Source organism: Hippocampus bargibanti, linkage group LG18 (genome assembly GCF_051943395.1).
Source record: "Hippocampus bargibanti isolate YZ-2025 linkage group LG18, ASM5194339v1, whole genome shotgun sequence".
Classification (NCBI taxonomy): Eukaryota; Metazoa; Chordata; class Actinopteri; order Syngnathiformes; family Syngnathidae; genus Hippocampus; species Hippocampus bargibanti.
In genome coordinates, this window is record NC_142751.1 from 15,125,263 (window position 1) to 15,152,469 (window position 27,207).

General features: G+C 40.8%; 1 protein-coding gene across 1 annotated transcript; it reads right to left on the reverse strand.

Annotated features, from left to right (window-relative positions):
- Positions 1-4,125: 4,125 nt before the first annotated feature.
- Positions 4,126-25,903, reverse strand: LOC148884909 (poly [ADP-ribose] polymerase tankyrase-1-like). The gene is made up of 29 exons (XM_089020496.1): positions 25,424-25,903; positions 24,952-25,067; positions 24,203-24,311; positions 22,425-22,520; positions 19,710-19,746; positions 18,269-18,344; positions 17,966-18,060; positions 17,545-17,611; positions 17,268-17,454; positions 16,725-16,846; positions 16,541-16,632; positions 15,866-15,944; positions 15,551-15,722; positions 15,084-15,163; positions 14,469-14,614; positions 14,230-14,395; positions 13,361-13,580; positions 12,834-12,943; positions 12,518-12,706; positions 11,224-11,304; positions 10,936-11,125; positions 10,576-10,655; positions 10,302-10,422; positions 9,974-10,071; positions 9,028-9,102; positions 8,137-8,242; positions 7,851-8,037; positions 7,627-7,783; positions 4,126-6,719 (listed from the first exon to the last, which is right to left on the reverse strand). Exons 1-29 carry the CDS (start codon positions 25,881-25,883, stop codon positions 6,633-6,635), a joined length of 3,801 nt encoding a protein of 1,266 aa, XP_088876622.1. The 5' UTR covers positions 25,884-25,903; the 3' UTR covers positions 4,126-6,632.
- Between the last annotated feature and the right edge of the window lie 1,304 nt (positions 25,904-27,207).

Below are 27,207 nucleotides of genomic sequence, written 5' to 3' on the forward strand. Positions count from 1 at the left end.
AGAGGTCCACAGCACATGTACTGCCGCAGTCCTGTGTTCCCTTTGCAGGAACAGAGAGGCTGCTGGGCTCCCCGAAGGCGCTGATCAAGGTCTGCGCCAAAGTGGGAGGGGCCATTCACCGTGCTGATAACCACGCCAACTGCCATCAAAATCGCCGAGAGGTCCACCTGGGTGCATCAAAGCCACTGCAAAATCGTTCACCAACCAGATCCGGAGCAGGTGGAAGAGAGACGGAGCCAAACCACTCAATAGCCATGGGTTTGGTCCACATCATCTTGCTGTATGAATTAGTGGAGGCAATCCAGATGACGCACGTAAAGCCTCCCATTCCATCAGCCTGCCAAACTCCACCATTGCAACCAACGATGACAGAAAAGTGCCCTAGCATGGCACATCCTGTAGCCTGCTTGCCACTACAAGATGCAGGAATCATCTCATTTCCTCTTAACATCCTCAGGAACGAAGCACGACAAACGGGAAGTGATTACCCTCATGGTCCTTGGTACGCTCGTATCAAGTCAGGGAAGACTTGGACCACTGGTTGGGACTCCGTTGTGGTCCATTCTGAGCCCAAAAACAAAATGGGTTCAAAATAGCTGTGCCCAAGAAGCAAAACGAATTGTCAGAAAGATAACTCAAGGGAACTGGTTAGGAACTGGAACTGGCACAATGACAGATATCCAACTCGTTATCGTAACCCACAAGGTTGCGGGATGCATGGACTTGAGACTCTGTCCTGATTTTCGTGAACATCACACTGGTTTTCCTGTAACTATATGCATGTTGTCATCTTTGACAACACCAGTCGTGACATCGCCTTTCCAGCGCAAACCACACATCAAACCGACAGCCTGGATGGAAACACCTGACAAAAAAGCCCAAAATTCAGATGTCATGGACGCATTATATCAACCATTTGCAGGAGAAAAACATGACTGGAATCCGTTGTTATCAAACACGTGGTATCGTTATGCTACATTAATTGCTAAACAAAATAGGAAAAGTAATTGCTTTGTTTGTTCTTTTATGCCACATTCTGTAACGCAACAAAGAGTGCATTCAAAGGTATTTGGAGATAAAATGGCTCGAGCTGCGTATATGTTAATATCTTCGCATAAACCTGATCAACATTTTCCAGTTCTTCGCAATGCTTCGAGAGGAGAGATTGTTCCAAGTTTGGATACCATTTTGGAAACTGAAAATCAGGTTATGACCGAGAGCGGATTGCGATTACCAGTATGCGTTGCAATGTACGGTACAGGTCAAAATCTAGGTTTTATAGATGAGAATAGATGTTTATACGTGCTACCGTTAAACACCAATGTCACCATTTTACCTGTATCTTCACATCTTTGGTGGTTATGTGGTTGGAAAGTATATTCTTTTATTCCTCCGAAAGCCTACGGTATGTGCGCACCTGTTACTGTAACTGACAATACTTTCATCATTACCAGTCGTCCAGCACACCATCATGTGAAAAGAAGAGTGTCGTTTAAGCCCCACGATTCGATCTGGGGAACTGATGTTCCAGAACAATTCAAACACCATAGCACGGGAAGTAAGGTAATGTTAGCTCTTTTTCCACAAATTGGAGTAGCTAAAAACATGCTACGAATTGAAACAATTGACTACAGGTTTCAAGTGTTTGTAAACGCTAGTTTGGAAGTAGATGAAATGCAAAACACTGAAATTGCAGCAATTAGACAAATGGTGCTGCAAAATAGAATGGTTTTGGACCTTTTGACCGCGCCACAAGGGGGCGTCTGTGCTATGGTGGGTGATACTTGTTGTACGTACATACCCGAAGAAGCGAATTCCATAAACATGACTGATGCTCTGTCTGTTGTCAGGGATCTCAGAGATGCCATGGCCAAAGATCACCGGCCTGATCAACCGTGGATCTTTGACGGGCTCTTTGGGGGCTCTTGGTATAAGACTTTGCTCAGACTGTTTATCCCATTCGCAATTGTGATTGTACTTATTTTCTTAGTCATTGGTTGTATTATTCCATGCTTAAGAACAATGCTAATGAATATGATAACTAATTCTCAGGTGAATTACGCAAAGGTTTTGTATCAACAAATGCGTGAAGGGGACCCAGTGTTGTAGCTAGGGATAGTACACCATGGCCAGAGAGTGGTTGCTCCAAAGAACAAAAGCAAAAAAAGAAAACGGAGAGCCGAGAAGGAGTTTTCCTCATTAAAAACCCCCAAAAAATGGAGAGGTTATATATCACAGCAGCAAAATTGTGATAGAGGTTTTTCGCCTTCTCCATGGTAAGTTAAATAATATTAGACGTTGGATAGATGAGATTAGAATGGTTCCCTGTGCAATTAGTATGACGTGCATGCATGAAATCTTTTGGAAATGTATGAACTGATGTTTAAATGTACAACAGGAGGGAATGATAGAGTGTTTATGCACATTAGTAAACATATTACGTTATTTCATGTTTATATTAGTAAACATATGTTTTTCATGTTTAGCTTAGTATATATTATGAATTGTGCACGTTTAATTTCAGTCTAATTTAGTTAAATAAAACTATCAGTCTTATTAGTACAATAGCCGTGGAAGGAAAAAAGCAGCGGCTCCAACTTCAATCTAAGACCCGCCCAACACTGAATTGCTCGTGACCGATTGGACGGGAAAGGTCGACTTGTTCGCAACTGATTGGACAACAGATCGCCACTCTACGTTTAAAACTTGTAGGAGCGGGAGCTCGTTCTCTTTTGCTTTCTTGCCTTCTCTTGCTTTCTTTGTGCTCATGTCTTCGTCCCACCGAGAGGAGAAGTGCTTTCTCTGCCTCATTAGAATAAAGTAGATGTTTGTCCACCATCTATTGTACTTGCTGATATTTTTATCAAGTGAACTCCAGACAATGCGCGAACCAGGAGAGACAAACGAAGTTTTAACCGGACAAACGCCTTACTATATATGGTCGTTTTTTTCGGCTAAAAATGCCTTACTATACATGGTCGTTTTTTTTCGCTCGAAAAACGCCTTACTATACATGGTCGTTTTTTTTCGGCTAAAAACGCCTTACTATAAGTGGTTGTTTATTTCGGCTAAAAACGCCTTACTATACATGGTCGTTTTTTTGGGCTAAAAACGCCTTACTATAAGTGGTCTTTTTTTTGGGCAAAAAACGCCTTACTATACATGGTCGTTTTTTTCGGCTAAAAACGCCTTACTATACATGGTCCTTTTTTTCGGCTAAAAACGCCTTACTATAAGTGGTCGTTTTTTTCGGCTAAAAACGCCTTACTATACATGGTCGTTTTTTGCGCTAAAAACACCTTACTATACATGGTCGTTTTTTTGGGCTAAAAACGCCTTACTATAAGTGGTCTTTTTTTTGGGCAAAAAACGCCTTACTATACATGGTCCTTTTTTTCGGCTAAAAACGCCTTACTATAAGTGGTTGTTTATTTCGGCTAAAAACGCCTTACTATACATGGTCGTTTTTTTGGGCTAAAAACGCCTTACTATAAGTGGTCTTTTTTTTGGGCAAAAAACGCCTTACTATACATGGTCGTTTTTTTCGGCTAAAAACGCCTTACTATACATGGTCCTTTTTTTCGGCTAAAAACGCCTTACTATAAGTGGTCGTTTTTTTCGGCTAAAAACGCCTTACTATACATGGTCGTTTTTTGCGCTAAAAACACCTTACTATACATGGTCGTTTTTTTGGGCTAAAAACGCCTTACTATAAGTGGTCTTTTTTTTGGGCAAAAAACACCTTACTATACATGGTCATTTTTTTCGGCTAAAAACGCCTTACTATACATGGTCGTTTTTTCGGCTAAAAACGCCTTACTATAAGTGGTCGTTTTTTTCGGCTAAAAACGCCTTACTATACATGGTCCTTTTTTTCGGCTAAAAACGCCTTACTATACATTGTTGTACTAAGTTCATCCTGTCTAGTTGATATCTAATTTTAAGCTATTTGAAACACCTACACTGTCTGTAAGTAAAGAATCTGCCTTTACTATACATGGTCGTTTTTTTCGCTCGAAAAACGCCAAGTCATTTTTGTAATAAATACATACGTTTTTTTGTATTTACATTGTATTTATAAGTGACAATTTGAAGGACTTTCACACAATACAAAACCAACGCAGGTATGGTTGAGTCCTTTAATTATTTTTTTAAATTCATTGATTTATTATTAATTATCATGACTTTTTTGTACAAAAACGTTGTGTGGACAGCAATGATGTACAACCAGTTGTACAACAGCAAGTAAAACAAACAACAACCAAAGAGGAAAAACACCATTTGCTTTTTCCCGCTCAACAGTTCAAAATTACTCACAATTTTCTCTGGTTATGTAATTTGATATTTTTGATGCATTCCTAAAATGGACATGCAAGTTTATTTTGTTGAATTGTGAAAGCATTTCAAAATATGTAACTTTTTTTTTTTTGCTTGATATGCCTGCGGCAGTGTTTCTGATAGCGGTCATTTTAATGATATGGCAAACTAATCAGTAGTGTTTGCATGATTAAAAATAATAATAATAATAAGAAGAATAAACACTGGTTGCAGTTAGGGTGTGTTTTGAGTCCTGTTTAAAAAAAGGAGGCACAAATATGACATTTTTTTTAGCGGCCTGGATTGTAAATGTAAAATAATGAAAGTATGAACCGCGTTGGCATATTCCCAACATCTCGATGGCTATCAGCTGCGTAGCTATCGAGCTATCTCCATAGCTATCTATTAGCTATCTATTACTTGTCTTGTGACTGTAGAGTGGCGCTTATAAATGAAATGTTGTTATTATTATTATTATTAGCTATCTATTAGCTAGCTAGCGTGCTAGCTTTTTGTCTATTTGAGCTACTTCCAGGTTGAGTGAACGCTGGCGCGTGTGGCTGCCGCTGCTCACCCATAGAAGAACTGATCCTGTGACTGTAAAGTGATCGTGAGAGTTTTGAAAGGCGCTTCTACATGATATGTATTATTTTTATTATTATTATTAAATGTGCCACGAAGGAAGTGCTTGTAAACACCAGCATGAAGCCAACAAGGCTCTCAGAAATGACAAGAATGCAAAATGGAACTTTTGTAACGTCATGTAACAACTCTTTTGACAATAAAGTTTTCACAAATTCACCAAATGTTTTTGTGTGTGGATGAATTTCATGATTTCATGTACAAGCGTCTATCTGTATTATACCGCCCCCATGTGGCCAAGGCACGCACAGAGAAGAAAGCGCCACAAGGTGAAATGAAATATGGAATATTTTTTAAAAAATGTGAATAAAACAATATGCTTTAAAAGATAAAAATATAAAAGAGAAATGACATTCATTTTTTTGTTGGGGTCTTTTTGGGGGAGGCTCGAACGGATTTGTCGCATTTTCGCTTCAAATACAGTGACACCTTGGCTAACGAACTTAATTGCTTCCCAGAAATCGTGTGTAAGGCGAAAAGTGTGCATTCCAAAAATTAATTTCCCATAGGAAACCATTAAAGTGAGAATAATCCGTTCCCAGGTCCCCCATAAAACATAATTTTCTACCAAATAATCCTTAAAACTACACAAAATATACCTTATTTTATGTATAATAAATGTGCTATGGTATTGTCATTAAAGAAATAAAATGTACTGTATAACAAAGTCGTTTTATTGACCTTTGTGACGGTTGTTGATGGCTTGACGGAATGGAGTGGAGTCTCCAAGCTAGCTCCAAGAATAGGCTAATTCACGAAACGTGTGTTTCCCGAAAAATAGTTTGTATGCCAAGATTATATTCTGGCGAATTTAACGTTCGTAAAGTGAAAAATTTGTTAGCTAAAGCAGTGTCTGAAACTCATGACAAAAAGTTAGCCGACACCATTTTGTTAGCTTCTTTTGAGTCTTTCTTCTGGGGCTGAGGTTCTGTGCGTTTACTTTAAAAAATGATATGCAAATGCACGAACTTATAACGCTCGGGAAAGTCCGCAAGCACGAAGCAGGCTTCTGATTGGCTGCCGTGCCGTGTACGCAAATTGCCAAACGAACCGAAATTTGGAAATTTCCAAACCAAACCAAGATTTCAAAATCGGAATAATTTATTCCGATTTCGAAATATTTGTTCAAACGTTTGCTTTATTGAATAATGTGAGTCGTACGGCCGAAGTAAAAGTTGCACGGCCCGGGCGTCCGGGCAGACGTTATTTCAGACACTGGCTAAAGCCTTCGTAAGCTAAGGTTTCACTGTATCTGAAATGTTATTGAAGTACATTTACGTTTCAAAGTCATCGCACGGGCCAAACTCTGTTTAAGGAAAGCGTGAAATGTGAATGGTGTTTGTTTAGCATCATGCTAAAAAAACCGTTAGCGAGTTTGTGAAAAGTCTTGCAGAGATGCGCCTGCTCAAAATGTTCCGTTGTGAACGAAGCAATGCTCACTGTGTTGTTGTTCTTCGGGCGCGAAGTATGGCTCCTTATGTTTGTTTTAACCTTTCAGGTGTCGGTGGTCCGGCGTGCCGTTCATCGGCGCCGTGCTCAGTCACAAATCCAATGGCCACTTTGGACTTCATGTTGCCCGGTTGGGCCGTTCAACGGCTTCCCAAAAAGGTAAGGCGCTCGCTCGGGGGGTGCATCCCCCTCGACCTCGGCAAGGCGCTCTCGTGCGCCGTCCGTTAAGACTTCTGCTCGGCCGGGGCGCTAGGCGTGGCCACGCTTTCTGGTTTGACAATCTGGTACGTGATCAAGTACTCTGGGTAAGCCTGGACGACAAAAAAAAAAACACACAAAAAAAAATCTAACAATATTAGCGGTGGTTCTGTTATGCCCATCCCTGGTTTAAGCAGTTCTGAAAGCTCCATAGAAATAAAGCTGTATTGTATTGTATTCCCATTAGCGTAGCACAATGAGGTGCTACATTAAAGGGAATACAATACAATACAGCTTTATTTATCATGGTCTTCCGTAACCTCATAGTGCTACGCTAAAGGGAATACAATACATTACAATACAACACAACACAGTACAATACAGCTTCATAAATAACTTTGACAATCTCATGGTGCTACGCTAAAGAGACTACAATAATAATAATAATAATAACAATAATACATTTGATTTCTAAGCACCTTTCAAAACTCACAAGGTCACGGGATAAGTTTTTCTGTGAGTGAGCAGCGGCTGCCACACATGCCAGCATTCACTCAACCAGGAAGTAACTTGGCTAGAAAGCTAGCTAATAGATAGCTAACAGATAGCTAGCTAGGCCTTCATTCAACCCGGAAATAACTCAGATAGAAAGCTAGCTAGCTAATGGACAGCTAATTCGATAACTAAGTAACTCGGATAGAAAGCTAGCTAGCTAATAGATAGCTAACAGATTTTTGATGAAAAGGTTTAGCCTCCGAGTCTCTATTCAACATTTTGAATGGATTTCGACTTACGACCATTTTGACTTACGACCGTTTGGTGGGAACGGAACTCTGTCGTAAGTCGGATGCTACCTGTATAAAATGCATCCGATTATAAAGGAGCACTGTCAAAAAATGCTTCTAGGCGGATCTTAATGTGCGGAAAATCCGGTTAGATTTGCCATAGTGGACAACCCTCAGCCAAATGGCGCCATTTTGAAGCATTCGAAAGCATCAAGGTGTTTGTTTCTGTACACACCTGCTCCCCTCTGTAGATGACGTACTCGGCATAGGCCAGCCCGTTGACGCTTGGCCGTCCGATGACCGAGTGATGTCCGGGGGGCGCGTGGGCCATCTTCATGGCACTAAATTGAAGAAAAGACTTCCCCAGCGTCACTCTGCAGAACAACATCTGCCTGAAGAAGACACAAAAGCAAGTCAAGCATCCGTACAGAGGAAGGAAAAGGGAGGAGATTGGTTCACCTGTGACAAACGTAGCACGATCGGTCTTTGTGGCTGGGACAACCCGTACCTCCGCCTATCCCGTAAACGTACTGGTTGCTTTTGGAGGAGTTCTCGGCAAAGTAAATGCCGGCGCCGAACATACCCCCGATGTAGGCGTGGCGTTCGTCAAAGCCTTTGTGGATGATGGCGTTGATGAAGGGAGAACCTGGAGGGCCAGATGAGGTGATCAGGATCCCGATTGAATTAAAAAAAAAAAAAAAAAAAAAAAAAATGGCAGCCAGTAAGTTCATTTGATGAAATTGACCATGAAAGAGCATGCGCTCGTTGTGGTGGTTGTGATTTTCATCAACTATCTCCTTCTGTCTGTGAGAGTATCTCTCCCGTAACTTCTTGTTCACCACCTTCTGAATCTGAAAAGCACAAGAAATTCAAAAGGGTTAAAGGACAAGCGACGCCTCCGGACAAGTTGTGTCCATAATTTGTAAAATGGCTACAAATGACTTCTACTGAGCGTATTTGACAAAGATTCCACCGCATAGAGCTATATTTTACGTTTTCAGACTGGCGCTGAATATTCCGGAAGTCTGACGAGTCCGTACGTGACGTCACTGAAGGAACGCCCCTGACCAAAAAAAAAGGACACATAGTAGCAGTCCTTCCATCACGTCAATGCATTTTGCTGCGCTTGTTTGGTCTGAAAACGTCATGTTGCACCAAAAAGAGCCAGAAGAGGGCGACCAAGCTCCATATAAGGAATTTATCAGCCTGTGGAAACGGGAAACGCTACATTGCAGTCCAGATGCCTCATAATGATACGGAAGGACTTCTTTAATCGATTGCAAACATGTATGCTTTCCTCTTCAGAACTATTTGAATCATATTCATAACTGGATGTGTAACAAGAAAGCATATTCTCCCAATCTGAAGCCATTGTCTTGGCATGACGTCACGAACTGGGGGCGGGACTTTCTGAATATGCTCAATTTTTTTTTGCAGATTTTGGACACTTGAAGTCATTTTTCTTGGTGTTTTGCGTTTGACTCAAAATATCATACTGCGTGTTTTGGCTATTTTAGATGCTATCAAAGGTTATTCTGATGTCAGTTAGGAAACAAAAAAGTGATGTCGGTTGTCCTTGAAGCGGGGATTTTCCTGGGAGGGCGCCGCGCCTTTTGAAGTTGTCGATGGCTGTCACCTTGATGATGTTGTACTGGCTGAAGACGCCGCCGGCGTTGCCGCCATCGCGATGCTCTCTGATGGTGCTCTGCAGCTGAGGACACAATGAGGAGAAGACAATGAGAACTCTATTTTGAACACCCCCCCACATGTTACTCCAGAACCAAAATAAGGTAGAAATGAACTTTTAGTCTAATGATTTCTTACACTGAATTGAATATCCTAAAAGTCAATATTCTGCGTGTCCTGGAATTGGGAGTGAAAATGACACAAACCCTGGCACTGGAGTGGATATATTTTTCCACACGGTCTGGCAGTGAATGAGTTAAAAAGGAAGGATACATAAGGAGAAAAATAAAAACATACTTGTGAAATATAATAGCTTTTTCTCTCCCCCTTTTTGGGGATGGACCACATTTGCATTTGTAATTAAAATGTAAATGGATTTTCTTTGAAAAGACTGACAAAGGAAGCGGCGGTCGTCAAATGATAAAAAAAATGAAGAAAATATTAATTTATAAATATATTTAAAAAAGGGAAGAAAAAAAAGAAAATTTTGCACACATATTGTGCAAAAGAAAAACAGGATTATTTTTGTTGCAGTGTGGGAGCGGTACATTATCTGGAATCTCGGTGTATAAATCAAGGTCCCCAAATAGATAAGTAGATAGATAAATAAATAAATAAATAAATAAATAAATTGATAAATAAATACATAGAAAAACAAACAAACAAATAAATAAATAAATGGATAAATAAATAAATAAATGGATGAATAAATAAATAAATATAGATATATAAAAATATAATGAAATGTATTATTATTATTTGTATTTTCCCGGAGAGATGCTGCCCCCCACAGCTCAGTTTTGGTATTATCGGTGACACCAAAAAAACAAACAAACAAACAAACATCACAATTTGCAACGTGATCATAAAAAATGGCGCGTTGTCCGTAGGCTTACTTCTTCCTCCACCGACTGGAATTCTTTGTCATCCGGCGCCAGGTCGACGAGGACGGTGCCTTGGCTGGAGCAGTGGAAGCTCAGGTACGGGTTGGCGCCTGCAAACGCAGCACAGGACCGTTTCAAATGGTTCACACTTTTTTTTGGGTCCTAATTGGAATGGAATATTAGGGTAGGGCTTATTTAATGAATGGAATGGTTATTTTGGGGTGATTTGGTTCTTCTATTTTCATCTATCTACCTACCTATGTATCACCTTGAGCGTTTTGAAAGGCGCTTATAAATGAAATGTATTATTATGATTATTATTTATTTTATTTTTCCTGACCTTGCTGACCCCCCAAGAGCCGCTCGATGCCCTTGATGAGTTTGTGTCTGTGGCCGTAAGCGTTGATCCCGATCTCCTTGAGCTCCTCGTGGCCCATGTCTGCCAGAACGTCCAGCGAGATCTGCTCGGAAAGAACCAAAAGTAGAAATAGAGAAGATCAAGAAGCTGCATTTGAAATCCACTGCCAAATTTCGGTGCTTGGATTTTAGCCAGCAGCCATTTTCAATTTGTCTTCATCTTTACGTTTTCTTTCGGGAAGGTGAGGTAGCTTTACCTGTTCTCGTTGAAAAACATCTCTGAGGTGTTCCAGGCCCAGACTTTTTAAAAACTGGTTGATGGTCATATCCAGTAGAGCTGGAAAAGTTAGAGAGAGATGTCACAAAGATGGCGGATCTATTCAAAAGACACCCCCAAACTAGCTGTAGCTAGCTAGCTATCAATTAGCTCGAGCTAACTATCTATAAGCTCTAGCTAGCTAGCTAGATTTCTGTCTATTTTAGTTACTTCTGGGTCGAGTGAGCGCTAGCGCGTGTGGCTGCCGCTGCTCACCCACAGAAAAACTGTGATTGTAAATTGACCTTGAGAGTTTTGAAAGGCGCTCATAAATGAAATGTGTTATCATCGTTATAATTACTCTCTGCTTCCTTCCTGTCCGAGGCCGAAGCGCCATCCGCCGACCCGGCGGCGCCGCCCGCCGTGATGTCCCCGAGGGGAGCCGTCAGGTTGTCGATGCTGCTGGCGGCCGAAAGGCAAGAAGATGGTGACGGCGAAGGGGAGATGACCACACCCCCCGCGGCGCCCGTCGTCACCGCGTTGGCGCTCACCTGGAAGTGGAAGATTTGGCTTGAGGAAATGCCAAAAATCAGCTGACAGGCAAACAAGCTAACAGGCTAACAAGCGTGGATCCAAAGATAACGCTCACCACCGTGGCTTGCGGTTTCAGACTGACGGGCAGAGCGTCCGGAGGCATGGCATCGATCAGCAACGCTCTGATGTCATCGGCCTGGAACGGAATGATTTATTTGAGGGTAAATTTACGACCAACAGTCGATCATATATATCGATTTGAAAAAAATAAGAATCAATGACTATTTATGAAAGCTTTTCACAGTAATAAAATGTGCAATATCTATTTGGACCTTTAACAATAATAACACATTTCATTTCTAAGCGCCTTTCAAAACGCTCATGGTCACTTTACAGTCACAGGATATTTTTTTTGTGGGTGAGCAGCGGCAGCCACACGCGCCAGGGTTCACTCAACACGGAAGTAAGTCAAATAGATAGAAAGCTTTCCAGCTAGCTAATAGATAGCTATATAGCTAGCCAGATAGCTAATAGATAGCTAGCCAGCTAGACAATATAGCTAGCTAAAGATCTTTTTAGCTAGCTTTTGTAGAGCTACCGAGCTATATATCTATGTATTTATCTATGTATTTATGTAACCACTTATTTAATTACAGTAGTGAAATTGGCTTTTTTTGCTTTGTAAAATTTAGAAAACATTTTTGCTAGATATTTAAATATCTGAACATAAAAAGTAAGATGAATATATTCCTCACTTTTTTTTTTTAATACAGTGATACCTTGGCTTACGAACTTAATTGATTCCCAGACAGAGTGTGTAAGGTGAAAAGTGTATTTCCCAAAAATTAATTTCCCATACGAAACCATTAAAATGAGAATAATCCGTTCCCAGGTCCCCATAAAACATAATTTTCTACTTTTCTCAGCCTGAAAACTAGAAAATAGATCTTAGAAAATAGATAAACTAAAAATAGATCTTATTTTATGTATAATAAATGTGCTATGGTATTATAATTAAAGAGAAAAACTGTTCTATATGATAAAGTCGTTTTATTTACCTTTGTGATGGTCGTTGATGGCTTGATGGAATGGAGTGGCAGCTTTCATCAGCATTAAACACTTGATGAGGAACTCAAATTTTTACCTTTTTGCTCATCAATTGTGTTCTGTTTAGCTGGCTTGATAGCTTTTTGCATCAAGTGTACGGGTTATTTCTGGAGCCTGATTGATGGGATATTTTAACCTTCCAGTCTACACTCTGCTTTTAAACGATTAAAGTTGAAACGAGTCAAAATGTCGCACTGTTTTATCTTCATTTTCTCACTCTCTCTGTCGTCTGCCTGTCTCTTTAATGTTTGACCCCACCCCACCTGACTTCTGCGTTCTTGACCAATCACGTGGCTTCGTACCGTTGCCAAGTCCAGCGGCGTCTGTCCTTCTTGATTCTTCATGGTGGGATCAGCACCGTGGGCCAAAAGCAGAGCGCAGAGTTGGGTCCGCCCCTTCTGCGCCGCCTCGTGGAGCGGCGTGAATGCCCATTTGTCGGTGGCGTTGACGCAGGTGTGGTATTTGATGAGAAGGGCTGCGATGTCCACGTGCTACATGAAAGGACAGAAAAAAAAAACAAAAAACAAGAAGCCAGGGTGTAAAAGTCTTTTTTTTTTGCCGCAGGCCACATTGTAGTACGAGTTTTGAAAATATTTTGCGCGTCGTGGTCATTCTTACCCCGTATGAAGCGGCGTTGTGTAAAGGTATCAGACCCCCTTTGTCCTGTGCATTGACGTCGGCGCCGTGCTCCAACAGGTATTCTGCCACCTCCAGGTTGTTGTAGCCAGCTAGACAATAAAGAAATGAATGAATGAATACATACATATTTACATCCATCCATCCAGTATATACAGTACAGTATACAGTACATACCGTACAGTACATACAGTAAGTGCATACAGTACAGTACATACAGTACAGTATAGTATATAACAGTACAGTACATACATACATACATACATACATACATACATACATACATACATACAGTACATATATACATGCATGAATGAATGAATGAATGAATGAATGAATGAATGAATAAAATAAAATAAAATAAAATAAAATAAAATAAAATAAAATAAAATAAAATAAAATAAAATAATTCAGGAATTGAAAATATGACGTAGATCGCCATTCCCGAATTTGTTTCATCTGGCCAATCAATATTATGAAAAGGCGGGTCATATTCGGTTGCCATTTACCGGCGAGGTGCAGCGGTGTTGAGTTTCGTCCCTGCGTGTCCCGACAGTTGATGTTGTCCGGGCTGCATAACTTTTGCACCCGAGCCAAGCAGCCTTTCTTGGCGGCGTCCAGCAAGGCCGCATCGCCCCTCAGGAGGTCCTGGATGTCCGTGTCGCCGTCCTTCACCAGGTCCAAGGGGGTGTTTCCATCACGGTTCTTTTTGCTGGGGTCCGCGCCGTGCTGAGGTGAGGTGAGGTGACAATCCATCAAATCAATAACAAGAAAAATGACTGTTTCAATTGAGCCAGGAAAAATATGAGGGATGAAGCTATCAACCCAACTTTGATAGGTCAAAGGCAGAGTGTAGACTGCAAGGTTAAACTAGCCCATCAATCAGGCTCCAGAAATAACCCGTACAATTGATGCAAAAAGCTATCAACCCAGCTAAACAGAATGCAATTGATGAGGAACAAGGTAAAATTATGGCAGAGAAAGCACCTCCAAGGGATCATTCCTAAAGATGGTGAAAGAAGAATGCTACGTTCCTCATCAAGTGTTTAATGCTGATGAAAGCGGCCACTCCATTCCATCAGGCCATAAACGATCATCTCAAAGGTAAATAAAACGACTTTATTATACAATACAGTTTCTTTCTTTAATTATAATACCATTGCACATTTATTTTACATAAAATAAGGGATATTTTGTGTAATTTTAAGGCTTAGAAAATTAATTAGAAAGTAGAAATTGTGTTTTATGGCGCCCTGGGAACGGATTATTCTCATTTTAATGGTTTCCTATGGGAAATTAATTTTTGGGATACACACTTTTCGCCTTAGACACTCTGTCTGGGAAGCAATTAAATTCGTAAGCTAAGGTATCACTGTACCTTGAGTAGCAGTTTACAGATCTCATATTTTCCCTTGGCAGCAGCTTCGTGCAACGGTGAGAACTTCCACAGGTCGGCCACATTGACCGAGGCGCCGTGTCTGACCAGCAGCTCGGCTACCTCGTAGTGACCGTACGAGCAGGCGTTATGGAGGGGAACTAAACCGCTGAAAAGAAAATAACAAGATTATATTGAGATGATATTGATCTATATTTCCATTTAGGATTTAATGTCCGAACCCTTTGTCCTTGGCGTGCACGTCGGCCCCGTGGTGTAACAAGTACTCCACCACCTGCACTCGGTTGTAGCCGGCGGCAAAGTGAAGAGGCGTTGAGTGCCGTCCCTCCAGATCTCTGCAGTTCACGTTTTGAGCCGTGCACAGTGACTGCAGGGGGGGGGGGGGGGGGGGGCCGGATTGGGACATTTTTTATTTCCAAACGGATTATCAAATCATGAAAATTATCTCATTTACTGTCAATCCCGAATTTTTTGGGAATTGAAAATATGACGTGAGGCGCCATTCTGGAATTTGTTCGGGGTTTTGGTTTTTCTTGCCGATAAAGTTTTCCCTTCCACGAGGGGGTAGCATCTGCCCTTTTGTCCATGTTAGCATTTTGTTGTGAAAGCCCTACATATATCAATATGTATGTATTGTATTGTATTGTATTGTGGAAAGCCACCCTCATTTCAAGCTTTTAAATGAAATGTATTATTGTCATTATCATTATTAAATAAATAAAGAAAAGAGTCTCAGGTTTCTTACGCTGCATTCTATTCGCTAGGTATTAGCTATCTATTCGCTAGCTAGCTTGCTATCTATTTGAGTTACTTCCGGGCACATTAAAGCACATTACCTTGACGGTGTCCAAGTCTCCCGCTTTAGCAGCTTCTAGAAGTCTGTAGTCCACATCGGAATTTCTGACCGGGACGTTTTCTACAAAAATGAACACAAGACAAATAATTTGCATGCAGTTCTGAACTCTCAAGGTCACTTTACAGTCACAGGATACGTTTTTCTGTGGGTGAGCAGCGGCAGCCACACACGCGGCAGCGTTCACTCAACCCGGAAGTAACTCAAATAGATAGAAAGCGAGTCAGCTAATAGATAGCTTATAGCTAGTCAGCTATATAGCTCGCTAGCCAGCCAGATAGCAAATAGATAGCTAGGTAGCTAGCTAGATAGCATTTGAAAACCTAACTTGACCTTCTTTCGAACCACAAACCCTAAAAACGGCTCGAAAGGCCAACACTGGAAGCTAATTGATAAATCGTGCTGTACATATTAAAATCATAATTTTTAAAAATGTCCATAGCAGCATACCATTGAGGATCTGCTGAACAGCTTCATTCCCCATCTGAGCGGCAGTGAAACCCTGCAGAGACACCAGCGAGGCGTCTGCCCCGTATCCTAGCAACAAGCGGCAGGTCTGCAGATGGCCCGCTAGCGACGCGCGGTGCAACGCTGTTTGACCTAACGTGTCAAGGGCGTTTACCTGCCAAAAAAAAAAATTATTAAAAATCGCCGTTAGCATTCTCCAAAAACTCCCATCGGCATACCAAAGAAAGTCACAAAAAGTCACTCGAATAAAAGCGCAAAATGAACGGATCGGGTGAAGGAAAAGGTTAAAGGTTATACCTTGGCGCCATGTTTTTGCAGCACCTCCATGATGTCGTTATGAGCGCGCTCTGCGGCGACGTGGAGGGGGGTCATGAAACTACCAGAGGGGCAAAAGTCGCAACGCCGTTAGCATTCAGGGAGATAGCTAGTGGACACCTGCTGGCTGAATAATAATAATAATAATAATAATAATGATGATAATAATGATGATACCGATATTGATTTTCATGATATTGTTGATGATATTGCTGATAATGATAATGATAATGACAATTACATTGATGATAATGATAATGATATTGATGATAATGATATTGATAATGATGATGATAGTAATGATAATGATGATAATGATCATGATAATGACGATCATGATGATCATGATTATAATAATAATGATAATGGTACTGATGATAATGATAATCATATTGATGATAATAATATCGATGATATTGATGATAATGAGGATGAGGATAATGATGATGATGACGAAGATTATGATATGATGATTATATGATATATGATTATATGATGATTATAAAGATGATAATGATACTGATGATGATATTGATGATAATGATATAGATGATAATAATTATAATCATCATCATCATAATAATGATAATGACGATGATAATGACGATAATGATGATGATGATATCGACGATTTTTATTTTATTGCGCCACACTTACTCTTTATTCTTCTCATTCACATTGGCTCCCTTTCTCAGCAACAACTCCGTCACCTGTTTCCTTTTGGGGTGTGGCGATGCTACAGCACAATGCTAAATAAATGTAAAAAAAACATACATGTTAACAAACTTTGCAGTGCTATTAAGATGAGCGAGTGCAGCAGCCTAATCGCCGCGTATCATACCAGCGCCGTCTCGTGCGTGTGCGGGTGTTTGAAGTTGATGATCTCCAAGGCCAGGCTCCTCTTCGCCTTGGCCATGTCGGCTTCCCGAGCGGCTTGAAGCAGCGAGTGGCCTTTAAATTCATCTGACGCAAGACACAGACAACGTCAAGATGTCAGCAGTAATCAAAACTGTGAAGGAAACTGCAAGTAACTAGTTGCTTGCAACGCGTACGGTCATCCCCATTATTATTATTATTAATTTATATAGCGCTTTAACAAACAGCTAAAGCTGTAACAAAGCGCTAACATGGTTAAAAAAAGAGAAATTCTGCCCCCTATAAAAGTCTGGAGTTATATGAGTTTGAAATGAGGGCGGCTGTCCAAAATACAATACAATACAATACAATACAATACAATACAATACAATACAATGCAATACATTCATATTTTATGTAGCGCTTTAACCAGCCATCATGAAAATGGCGCTCTACGTCATATTTTCAATTCCCGAATCAATTTGTGAATGGCATGTGACTGATTTGAATCAAAATGTTTTCCACTCACACGAGAGCCTCTCCTTGAGCTCGGGGGTGGGCGCCATGTCCACGGAGCTCTTGCTGTGACAGTTGAGCAGAGTGGGATCGGCACCGTGGCTCACAAGCAAGGAGCAGACCTCAACGCGGTTTTTGGATGCCGCCTCGTGCAGCGGGGTGAACTGCCACAGGTCCATGGCGTTGACGCAGGCGCCGTGCTGCAAGGACACGCGGACGGGCTTGAAAAATGTCACCTGTGACTTGCTGCGAAAAAATGTCCAAGACCATCAAATGAATGTCGGTGTCACCTTCAGGAGCAACTCAGTAACTTCGTAGTGTCCATAGGAGCAGGCGTTATGAAGCGGCACCAGACCACTGAAACGCATGACAGTGATAGCTCGGTTTACGAACGTTTCGGTTTACGGACGTTAAATTTATGAACATTTAACCTTGGCGTACGAACTATTTTTCGGGATACACACGGAGCGCCACAATGAGTGATGTGTCGTTCGCGGGAACGGATTATTCTCATTTTAATGTTTTCCTATGGGAAATTAATTTTTGGGATACACACTTTTCGCCTTACACACTCTGTCTGGGAACCAATTAAGTTCGTAAGCCAAGGTACATGGAAGTGATACACAGATTTTTTAAATAAGTGTGACAAAATCACAATCTCGAGTCGGTTTCATGACTGATTTTTGGGGGGTTGTTTTTTGTGCAACATACCCCTTGTCCTTGGCGTGAACGTCTGCTCCGTGCTGCAGTAACAGCTGAACTATCCTCACCCTGTTGTATCCGGCTGCTAGGTGAAGTGGAGTTGACTGAGGGGGCACAAAGAGGGCAAGGTGAGCTGGGGGGGTGCTTTAAAAGGACAACCGACATCATTTTTTTTGCTAACTGACATCAGAAAAACGTTTTATAGCATCTAAAATACCCAAAACACGCAGGCCGACGTAAAAGTTGTACGCACCGGGCCTCCGGGCAGACGTTATTTACATCACACTGTGTGTAGCCAAGAATTGTTCTTACCTTGCGTCCGTCACTCGCGTGGCAGTTGACGTTGAGCGGTGTTAGCAAAGCCATTAGCTTCTCCTCGTTGCCGCTCCTGCCAAAGGGACATGCGCGCCACATTAAAGAGCATCCGCCACCGTGGACGATTAGCGATGTACCTCAGCGGGGGAGCGTGTGGGGGGGTGAGAGGTCATTGGGGGAGGGACGACAATGAGATAAGAAAGAAGTCTGAAGGACTAAAGGGAAGAGTTGTCATTTGGAGACTGGCAAGTCAAGAATGTCGCGTTTTTGTGTAAAAAAAATGGCTGCCCCAGAAATGCCTGGAAAAATGAAGATAATGTTCATTTTTCTGATGGCTTTCTTGGTTTGTGGGCTTATTGCCCCTGGCAATGCATAACCACCAGAGGGGAGAGTTGCCATAGCAGCGAGCAATAAAAAATAAATAAAGGCAAATCCAATCCAATCCAATCAAAGCAGGCTTCCTTAGACAACTCAAAAAAAGTGTCAGAATTCAAGAAAATGACTGTTGCCTCCTTCTATGAACCCCATCTTTTTTTTTTTTTGTTTCGGCGCTCCTGTTCACGTCGACCTCTCACATCGCCTGCGGAAGAGCATTAGCCTGCTAATCCACTGCACAACCGAATGACGTATCGCAAAATACGTCATTTTTTTTGTAAACGTTTAAATCTAGCAAATTTGTGACATTAAATCGAGCAAATTTGCGAGTGTGAATCTAGCAAATTTGTGACTGTAAATCGAACACATTTGTGACTTTAAATCTAGGAAATTTCCGAGTTCAAATCTAGCAAATTTGTAACTTAAAAACTAGCAAATTTGTGACTTTTAATCGAGCAAATTTGCGAGTTTGAATCTAGCAAATTTGTGACTAAATCTAGCAAATGTGATACTTTCGAGTATTTTGTGACTTTAAATGTAGCAAATGTGTCTTTAAATGTAGCAAATTTGTGACTTTGAATCTATCAAATGTGTGACTTTAAATCTAGCAAATTTGTGACTTTAAAACTCGTAAATTGGTGACTTTAAATTTAGCAAATTTGTGACTTTAAATCTATCAAATTTGTGACTTTAAAACTCGTAAATTGGTGACTTTAAATTTAGCAAGTTTGTGACTTTAAATCTAGCAAATTTGTGACTTTAAAATTCGCAAATTTGTGACTTTAAATCTAGCAAATTTGTAAGTTCAAATCTATCAAATTTGTGACTTTAAAACTGGCAAATTTGTGACTTTAAATCTAGCAAATGTGCGAGTTTGAAAGCATACAAGATGGAGGCACATGGGAGAATAGCGGCGGCGGATCGTAGGGGTACGACTCGGAGAGGACACATCAAAAAGCAGGTGGCGTAAAGTTAAAGGCAGCGTGAGGAGGCGGAGAAGAAGAAGAAGAAGAAGAAGAGGAGGAGGAGTAGAAATGAAAACAAAAGAGCATGTGGTACTCACCTGGCTGCCTCCAGCAGCTCATCCTTCTTGTATTCACCTACATGGTGACAGAAGATCATCATGTCAGTCACGCTAATGCGACGAACACGCGCACAAAGACGACGACCACGCAAACGATCGATCGATCGATCTATCTATGTCCGGAGACAAGGAGCTTTCTCTCGATCGACCTCATTGATCTGTGCAATCGCACATTCCCGCTAAGCGCGCGCGCGCATCCCTCCAGCTCCGGTTGCCGTGACGATGCGTTGCCGGCAGCCGCCGCGGCGCGTTCATTGTGTTGGCGGACGCTCTGCCGCCGTTCGTCCGTCACTGGCATTTCCTTGTTGGTATTGATAACCGTCGTCCATTATCCCCCGCCCCCTTTGCCGCCGTCTCCCTGCTTTTGGCTCGTATACATATGCATTTATTTGACTGGTTGGTCGTTTGGTTAGTTAGTTATTTCGCTGCACATACTCGTCATCATCGAAACGATGTTGACTAAAAAAACATCCCAAATTAGCACGTTCGCGAAATTAATTTTCAACCAAGTACGTTCCTGCTCGGCTCACATTTCTTCTCGCCGCTATCAAATTTTGAACAGAGTCAAAATTTCTTGGTGACAAAAAACTGTAGCGAGATCATTGAAATTGTTGATGGAAACACATGCTTCTACACAGAAGCTAATATGATCAAGTGAGTGAAGAAGAGATGAGCTTGATGTACGTAGCAGACGGACGGGTGGGGTCAGGTGGAACGCAGAGACGCAAGGTTACAGAGAAGGGAAAGCGGAAAAAGGTAGGAGGGGGAAACAAAGGATTTGCAGATGAAAGACAGAAGCGATGATTAGGGATCTGGGAGCTGACATGCGTGGATTTGACACAGTATAATTCGTGTTAGCCGCGTCAGAGCGGAACGCTATGACAGGACAAAGGGGAAGCGAGAAGGAGAAATTGAAAAGGATGAGGACAAAAAGGAAATGAACGGCGTGCGATCAAAAAATAATAATAATAATAATGACGGAATAGTTTTGGAAGGCATTCGAACTGTGAGACCTGGTGGTTGGCCATTTTGACTTACGACCGTTTGGATGGAACTCGGTCGTAAGTGGGATGTTACCTGTATACAGCTAGATAGACAGCTAAATAGACAGCTAAATAGATAGATAGATAGATAGATAGATAGATAGATAGATAGATAGATAGATAGATAGATAGATAGATAGATAGATAGATAGATAGATAGATAGATAGATAGATAGATAGATAGATAGATAGATAGATAGATAGATAGATAGATAGATAGATAGATAGACAGATAAATAGATAGATAGATAGATAGATAGCTATGTACGGCAGCCTGTGACAAAGTCCTTCTTCAGAATATTAATGGCAATACAGGAGTGAAACAATCCACATTATAAATCATCCATTCCAGTCCTCTCTTTTATGTAAATGAACTTACATCATCAATGTTCGCACCATCGGGGCGCAGATTCCGCCATATTGGGGTCTGAAATCTCCATCAGACATATTAATTTTTTTACATTTTAAAAAAGGAAGCGCGGTTCAACGGGGTCACCGATGAGCTGCGACCTTTGCCTCACTGTCGGGGCAGAAACCTCATAAATAAATGCAAATTGCCAAAGCGGCGGATGTGTGCAGAATGTCATTCTCAATGTTGCGGCCATCTTGCACTGACTAACATTGACGGAATTCAAAGCTGACTGAAGCTTTGAAAATTTGAATTTTGAAGTGAAAAGGGGAAGATGTCTGTGCAGATTGGGTGTCATCCGGGGTCATGCGACTTCCATTCGGGGAATGGCGCACACTTTCGGGTTAAAGGTGAAATTTCGTTGAAAAACGAATCGAGCTGCTTTCAGTATATAATATACAATATAATAAATAAATATAATATAGAAATTATACAGCTAATAAATAAATAAACCATACTAAATACATACATAAATTATATTTAATAAATAAATAAACCATAATTAATAAAGAAATGGTACATAATAAAGAAATAAACAGCATATAATAAAAACAATAAATTTCATATAATATATAAATTATACATGTAATAAATAAATAAAACATAATAAATACCTAAATAAATAAATAGCAGAGAATATATAAATTATACATAATAAATAAACCACAATAAATAAATGGTATATAATCAATAAAAAATTAGCATATGATAAACACATAAATAAATAAATTGCATATAATATATAAATTATACACGAAATAAATAAATAAACCATAATAAATAGCAAATAATATATACATTATATATAATAAATAAACCATAATAAATAAATGGTATATAATAGAGAAACAAATAAACAAATACATAAATAGCATAAAATAAATACATAAATAAATAAATTGCATATAATATATAAATAATTATACATGTAATAAATAACCCATAATAAATATATAAATAAATAGTATATAATGAATAGACAAATACATAAACAAATAAATTAATAGTATATAATAATATACATAAATACACAATAAATAAATACATAAATAGTATATCACGAATAGACAAATAAATAAACCAATAAATGAATAGTACATAATAATAGACACATAACTAAATACACAATAAATAAATACATAACCAAATAATGGCGGGCGCAGCCCCCGAAGACCACGACTAAACATTAAGTCCCACCGACAGCAGAGCGTGTAAACAGACGGAAAGGAACGTGGCACTGACCTGTGAGTACAGCCTTGGCGGAGGGTTCAGCCAGGTCCAAAGCAGACTTGCCGTCAGTGTTGCGGATGTTGGGGTCGGCTCCGTGTTGCAGTAGAACTGTGCGACAACAGGGCAAGCAAAGACAGTAGCTCATCTCCTGGACCGACATGCAAACCCCGTGACTTCCCGCCCAAGCGTTTCCCCTTCCCGGCGCCGCTCTCCCCGGACGCCCCCATTGCTCCCGAACAATTCCCGTTGCCTCGCATGGCTCTCCTCTATTGCTAGCGCCGTTCCCTCGCCGACCCCCGGTTGCCCCCGTCCTACCGGCCGCCTTGCTGATGTAAATAGACATGCCAAGGCACGGCGACGAAACCCTGCCACGTAAACGGCCAAGCGGCGACGTGATCGCGCCCAGAAAACATCGCACACACGTGCGCACGCCGGAGGAAGGAAACTAATAACACAAAAAACCAAGACGGCTGAAGAAAAGCTGACAACTAATGGCGGTGATGAGGCAGACAGGCGGGCAGTGCGAGGGGAGATAATCTGGCTCTCGCTGCGGCGGAGAACAAGATGAAAGAGGTTGGAGGGGGGCGAGTCGGCGAGGATAGGCGAAAAGGGCGAGAAGACGCGACGGAGTGCAAAACAAGCACAAGAGCTTTATGGGTGATGACAAAAAAAAATGCACGGAGGATTTGATGATATGGAATATAAACCACAATGGAATCAATATTTTTCCATGATACAAATGGAATTAAATGACAGATTAATCTTCGTGGTGTCCGTTTTATAAGAGGTGCTTAAAGGACAACCGACACCATTTTTTTGTTTCCTAACTGACATCAGAAAAACGTTTTCTAGCATCTAAAATAGCCAAAACGCGCAGGCTGATATTTTTAGTCAAATGAAAAACACCAATAAAAATGACCCAGAAGTAACTCAAATACATAGAAAGCTAGCTAATATATAGCTAATAGCCAGCCAGCTAGATAGCTAATAACTAACTGGTTAGCGAATATATAATGACTTCAAGTATCCCAAAACTGCCACAAAATGAGCTCGGAATCTGGGGAGATTCAAAAAGTCCCGCCCCCTTCTTCGTGACATCACGTCAGGATACGCCTTCACAAACTGCCTTGCTCCAGAATCAAAACAATGGCTTCAGAGAGTTCAGATGCATGTAAATGTGTGTGTTTTTGTCTCAGCTCATGGACTGCCGCATCCCTTCCATCACCCACTCATATCTCAACACAAATATAATTTTGGGATTGCAAAGATCCCACTCAAACACCCGCAGAAAAACATCCGGTAAGCACCGTAGTGATGCATCAATAATAAAATATCATTTTGACAGATTTGTATAGGAATTTTCCGCCAAAACTTCACATTTAACATATCATCTGATCGACGAACCATTGCTTCATTTTATATATACAGTGATACCTTCGGTTTACGAACCCTTTGGCTTACGAACTTTTCGGTTTACGAACGCTACATTGATGAAAGTTTAACCTTGGCATCATCAAGTGTTTAATGCTGATGAAACCGGCCACTCCATTCCATCAAATAAGGTATATTTTGTGTAGTTTTAAGGGTTAGAAAATGAGAAAATTATGTTTTATGGGGATCTGGGAACGGATTATTCTCATTTTAATGGTTTCCTATGGGAAATTAATTTTTGGGATACACACTTTTCGCCTTACACACTCTGTCTGGGAACCAATTAAGTTTGTAAGCCAAGGTATCACTGTATCTGCACTGAAACCTCATCTTTCAACCAAACACGCGAGTGTTCTTACCGATGCAGACGTCAATTTTGCCTTTGATCGCCGCCTCGTGTAAAGGCGTGTAGTTCCAGTTATCTCTGGCATTCGGCTCGGCGCCTTGACACAGCAGCAAGGACACCACCTGAAGGCAACGGAGGAGTTTTCTTTCATTCATATAGTCTCATCTCATCAAACTATAGACAGGAAATGCAAAAAATATATATGCTCCAGATCCGGTCAATTACTATTGAACGACGAGTCACCAGAGTTAGCGTAAAGGACAACCGACGCCTGCAACAAGTTTGCAAAATCACTTCAAATGACTTCTACTGAGCCTATTTTACAAAGATTCCACCAAAGATAGCGATATTTTATATTTTTTTATATATTTAAGACTCGCGCTGAATATTCAGGAAGTCTTGTTTCCGAATTGGTGACGATTCCTGACGTGATGTCATGTCAGGAACGCCCCTGACCGAGAAAGCGACACACAATGCATTTTGGGCACTTTTTTTCGTACTTTACTTTGTTTGATCTGAAAACTTCATGTTGATCCGTGTTGATGGCGAAATTAGCGCGAATGAAAATGGATGCATGTTTGTCGTCTATGTATGTATTCAGTAAATACTGGGTAGAACATCCATCCATCAATCATTCTAAATTGTTGGGATTGTGTGGAATTTCTTTGGACGACATTGATTGTATTGTTTTAGACACATCCATTTTTTTTCTCCTAAACTGACAAATACGCTTAGAACAAAGATAATACGTTCAATTCTCACCTCCGAGTGGCCAAATGAGCATGCATTGTGCAGTGGTATCAGCCCGCCGTCATCCCTTGCGTGGACGTTGGCCCCTATCTGAAGCAGGTGTTCAACCACATCTTTACGCCCGAAACCTGACAAGACAGGCGAATGAATGAAAACAATAACATTGCAGCTGATTACATATATCAATATGCCTTTCTGGTTGATGCAATACAGCTACATGCATATATCAATATGTACAGTTTTTTTGCACATTTACAGTATACAGTTGACATTTTTATTTCAGTATGCTTAAAATATCTTGTTTTTCTATCCTTTTCCCCATCCCCTTTCAAATTACTGCTGTGGAAAGCAAATTTCCCCATTGTGGGACGAATAAAGATTTTCTGATTCTGATGACATGCTAATGTCATGTCGTTTCGCTAGCATGGGCAACAAAAACGGTTTAAAAAGAGCCCACTTTGTGAATAAATGTCATGGTATTTACCTGCAGCAAAGTGTAACGGTGTAGATTTTCGTCCTGCCATATCTTTAGCGTTCACGTTTGCTGTGTCTGCAAGCTTTTTCACTCTCAAAACATCTCCATTCCGACAGGCTTCGAACAGCTCCCTGAACGCCCCGTTCGTAGCACCCAAGACACAGCCAGAGATGCCGTTGGCCGTGTTGCCGTCACCCGTATCGGGCGTCGATGCTTCGCTCGTCCCGCTGCCTTCCGCGGTGGTCGGGGAGCTAGCGATGCTCCTAGCACCGCTGCTAAGGGCCGAAACCGGGGTGCTGCTGGTGGCCGTGGGCGAGGCCGGGGAAACCTCACCGTCCGCGGCGGTTTCACGAGGAACAAGCGCGGCATCGTCAAACGGGGTAAGAGGGGAGCCCGATCCGGTGACGGGGAGTGAGGATGTTCGGGGTGGGGACGAGAGAAACTGAGGGGAGCGACGAGGCGTCGCCATTTTCACAACACAACAATCCCTAGTAGCAACAAACGCCGATGACAACTTCCGGTGATGTCACCAAAATTTCCGGTTGGTCTGTTTTTTTTATTTTTATTTTGTCTTCTTATTTTGTTAATTACAGGAAATCCACACTTAGTTATGCAATTTCTTGTCATATTATTAGCATTGGAACATTTCTGTTTACAAGGGGCCAAAAGCAAAATCGTAAACAAAAGTACCTTGGTGATGTCATCAAACTTCCGGTTGGTCTGTTTTTTTTTATTTTTATTTTTTTTCTTTTAATTACACGAAATATACACGTAGTTCTGCAATGTATTGTCATATTATTAGCTTTGGAACATTTTTTATTTACAAGGTGCCAAAAGCAACATCCTTAACAAAGTACCTTGGTGATGTCACCAACACTTCCGGTTGGTCTGTTTTTTTTTTTTTATTTTGTCTTCTTCTTTTGTTAATTACACGAAATACAAACGTAGTTCTGAAATTTATTATCATATTATTAACTTTGTAACATTTTTATTTACAAGGAGCCAAAAGCAACATCGTAAACAAAAGTATCTTGAATAATGTATGACACGAACAAAGCAAAACTAAGTAGCACTGCTATCTAGTGGCCATTAAGAAGATTGTTACAAAACTAAGTAAAATACAGTACTGAACGTGGCTGTGGCTTTCTGATAATAATAATAATACATTTGATTTTTAAGCGCCTTTCACAACTCTCAAGGTCACTTTACAGTTACTGGATAAGTTTTTCTGTGGGTGAGCAGCGGCAGCCAGACGCGCCAGCGTTCACCCAACCTGGAATAACTCAAATCGATAGAAAGCTAGCTAGCTAATAGCTAGTTAATAGATAGCTAGCTAGATACCCAGCTAATAGATAGATAGTGAGACAGATAGATTGGTAATAGCTAGCTAACCAGCCAGCCAGTTAAACAGCTAATAGACAGCAAATAGATAGCTAGCTAGATAGCTAACTAATAATGGTGTTCTTTAGGCTTAAAATAAGTATTTAATGACACAATTTGTCAAATGAAAAGTATGCATGAATGCTTGTGTTACAGCGTAGACAGGAAGTGATGAATACAAGTTGACCGGGTCGAGACGCCCAATCGCATCTGGTTGGTTGACATAATTGTCATACTTGTGTTTAAACGGTTCTCTTTTGTGCGTCGCTTCAAAATGACAGTAAAATGTGAGAGGGAAACTCTTCAAACAAAAACAAGGACTGGGAAATCACAACCGTGCAGACCGCCGAACAAAACTAAGAAAGACAATGCACGGGTTATTGTTTATTATTATAATAATAATAATCATCATA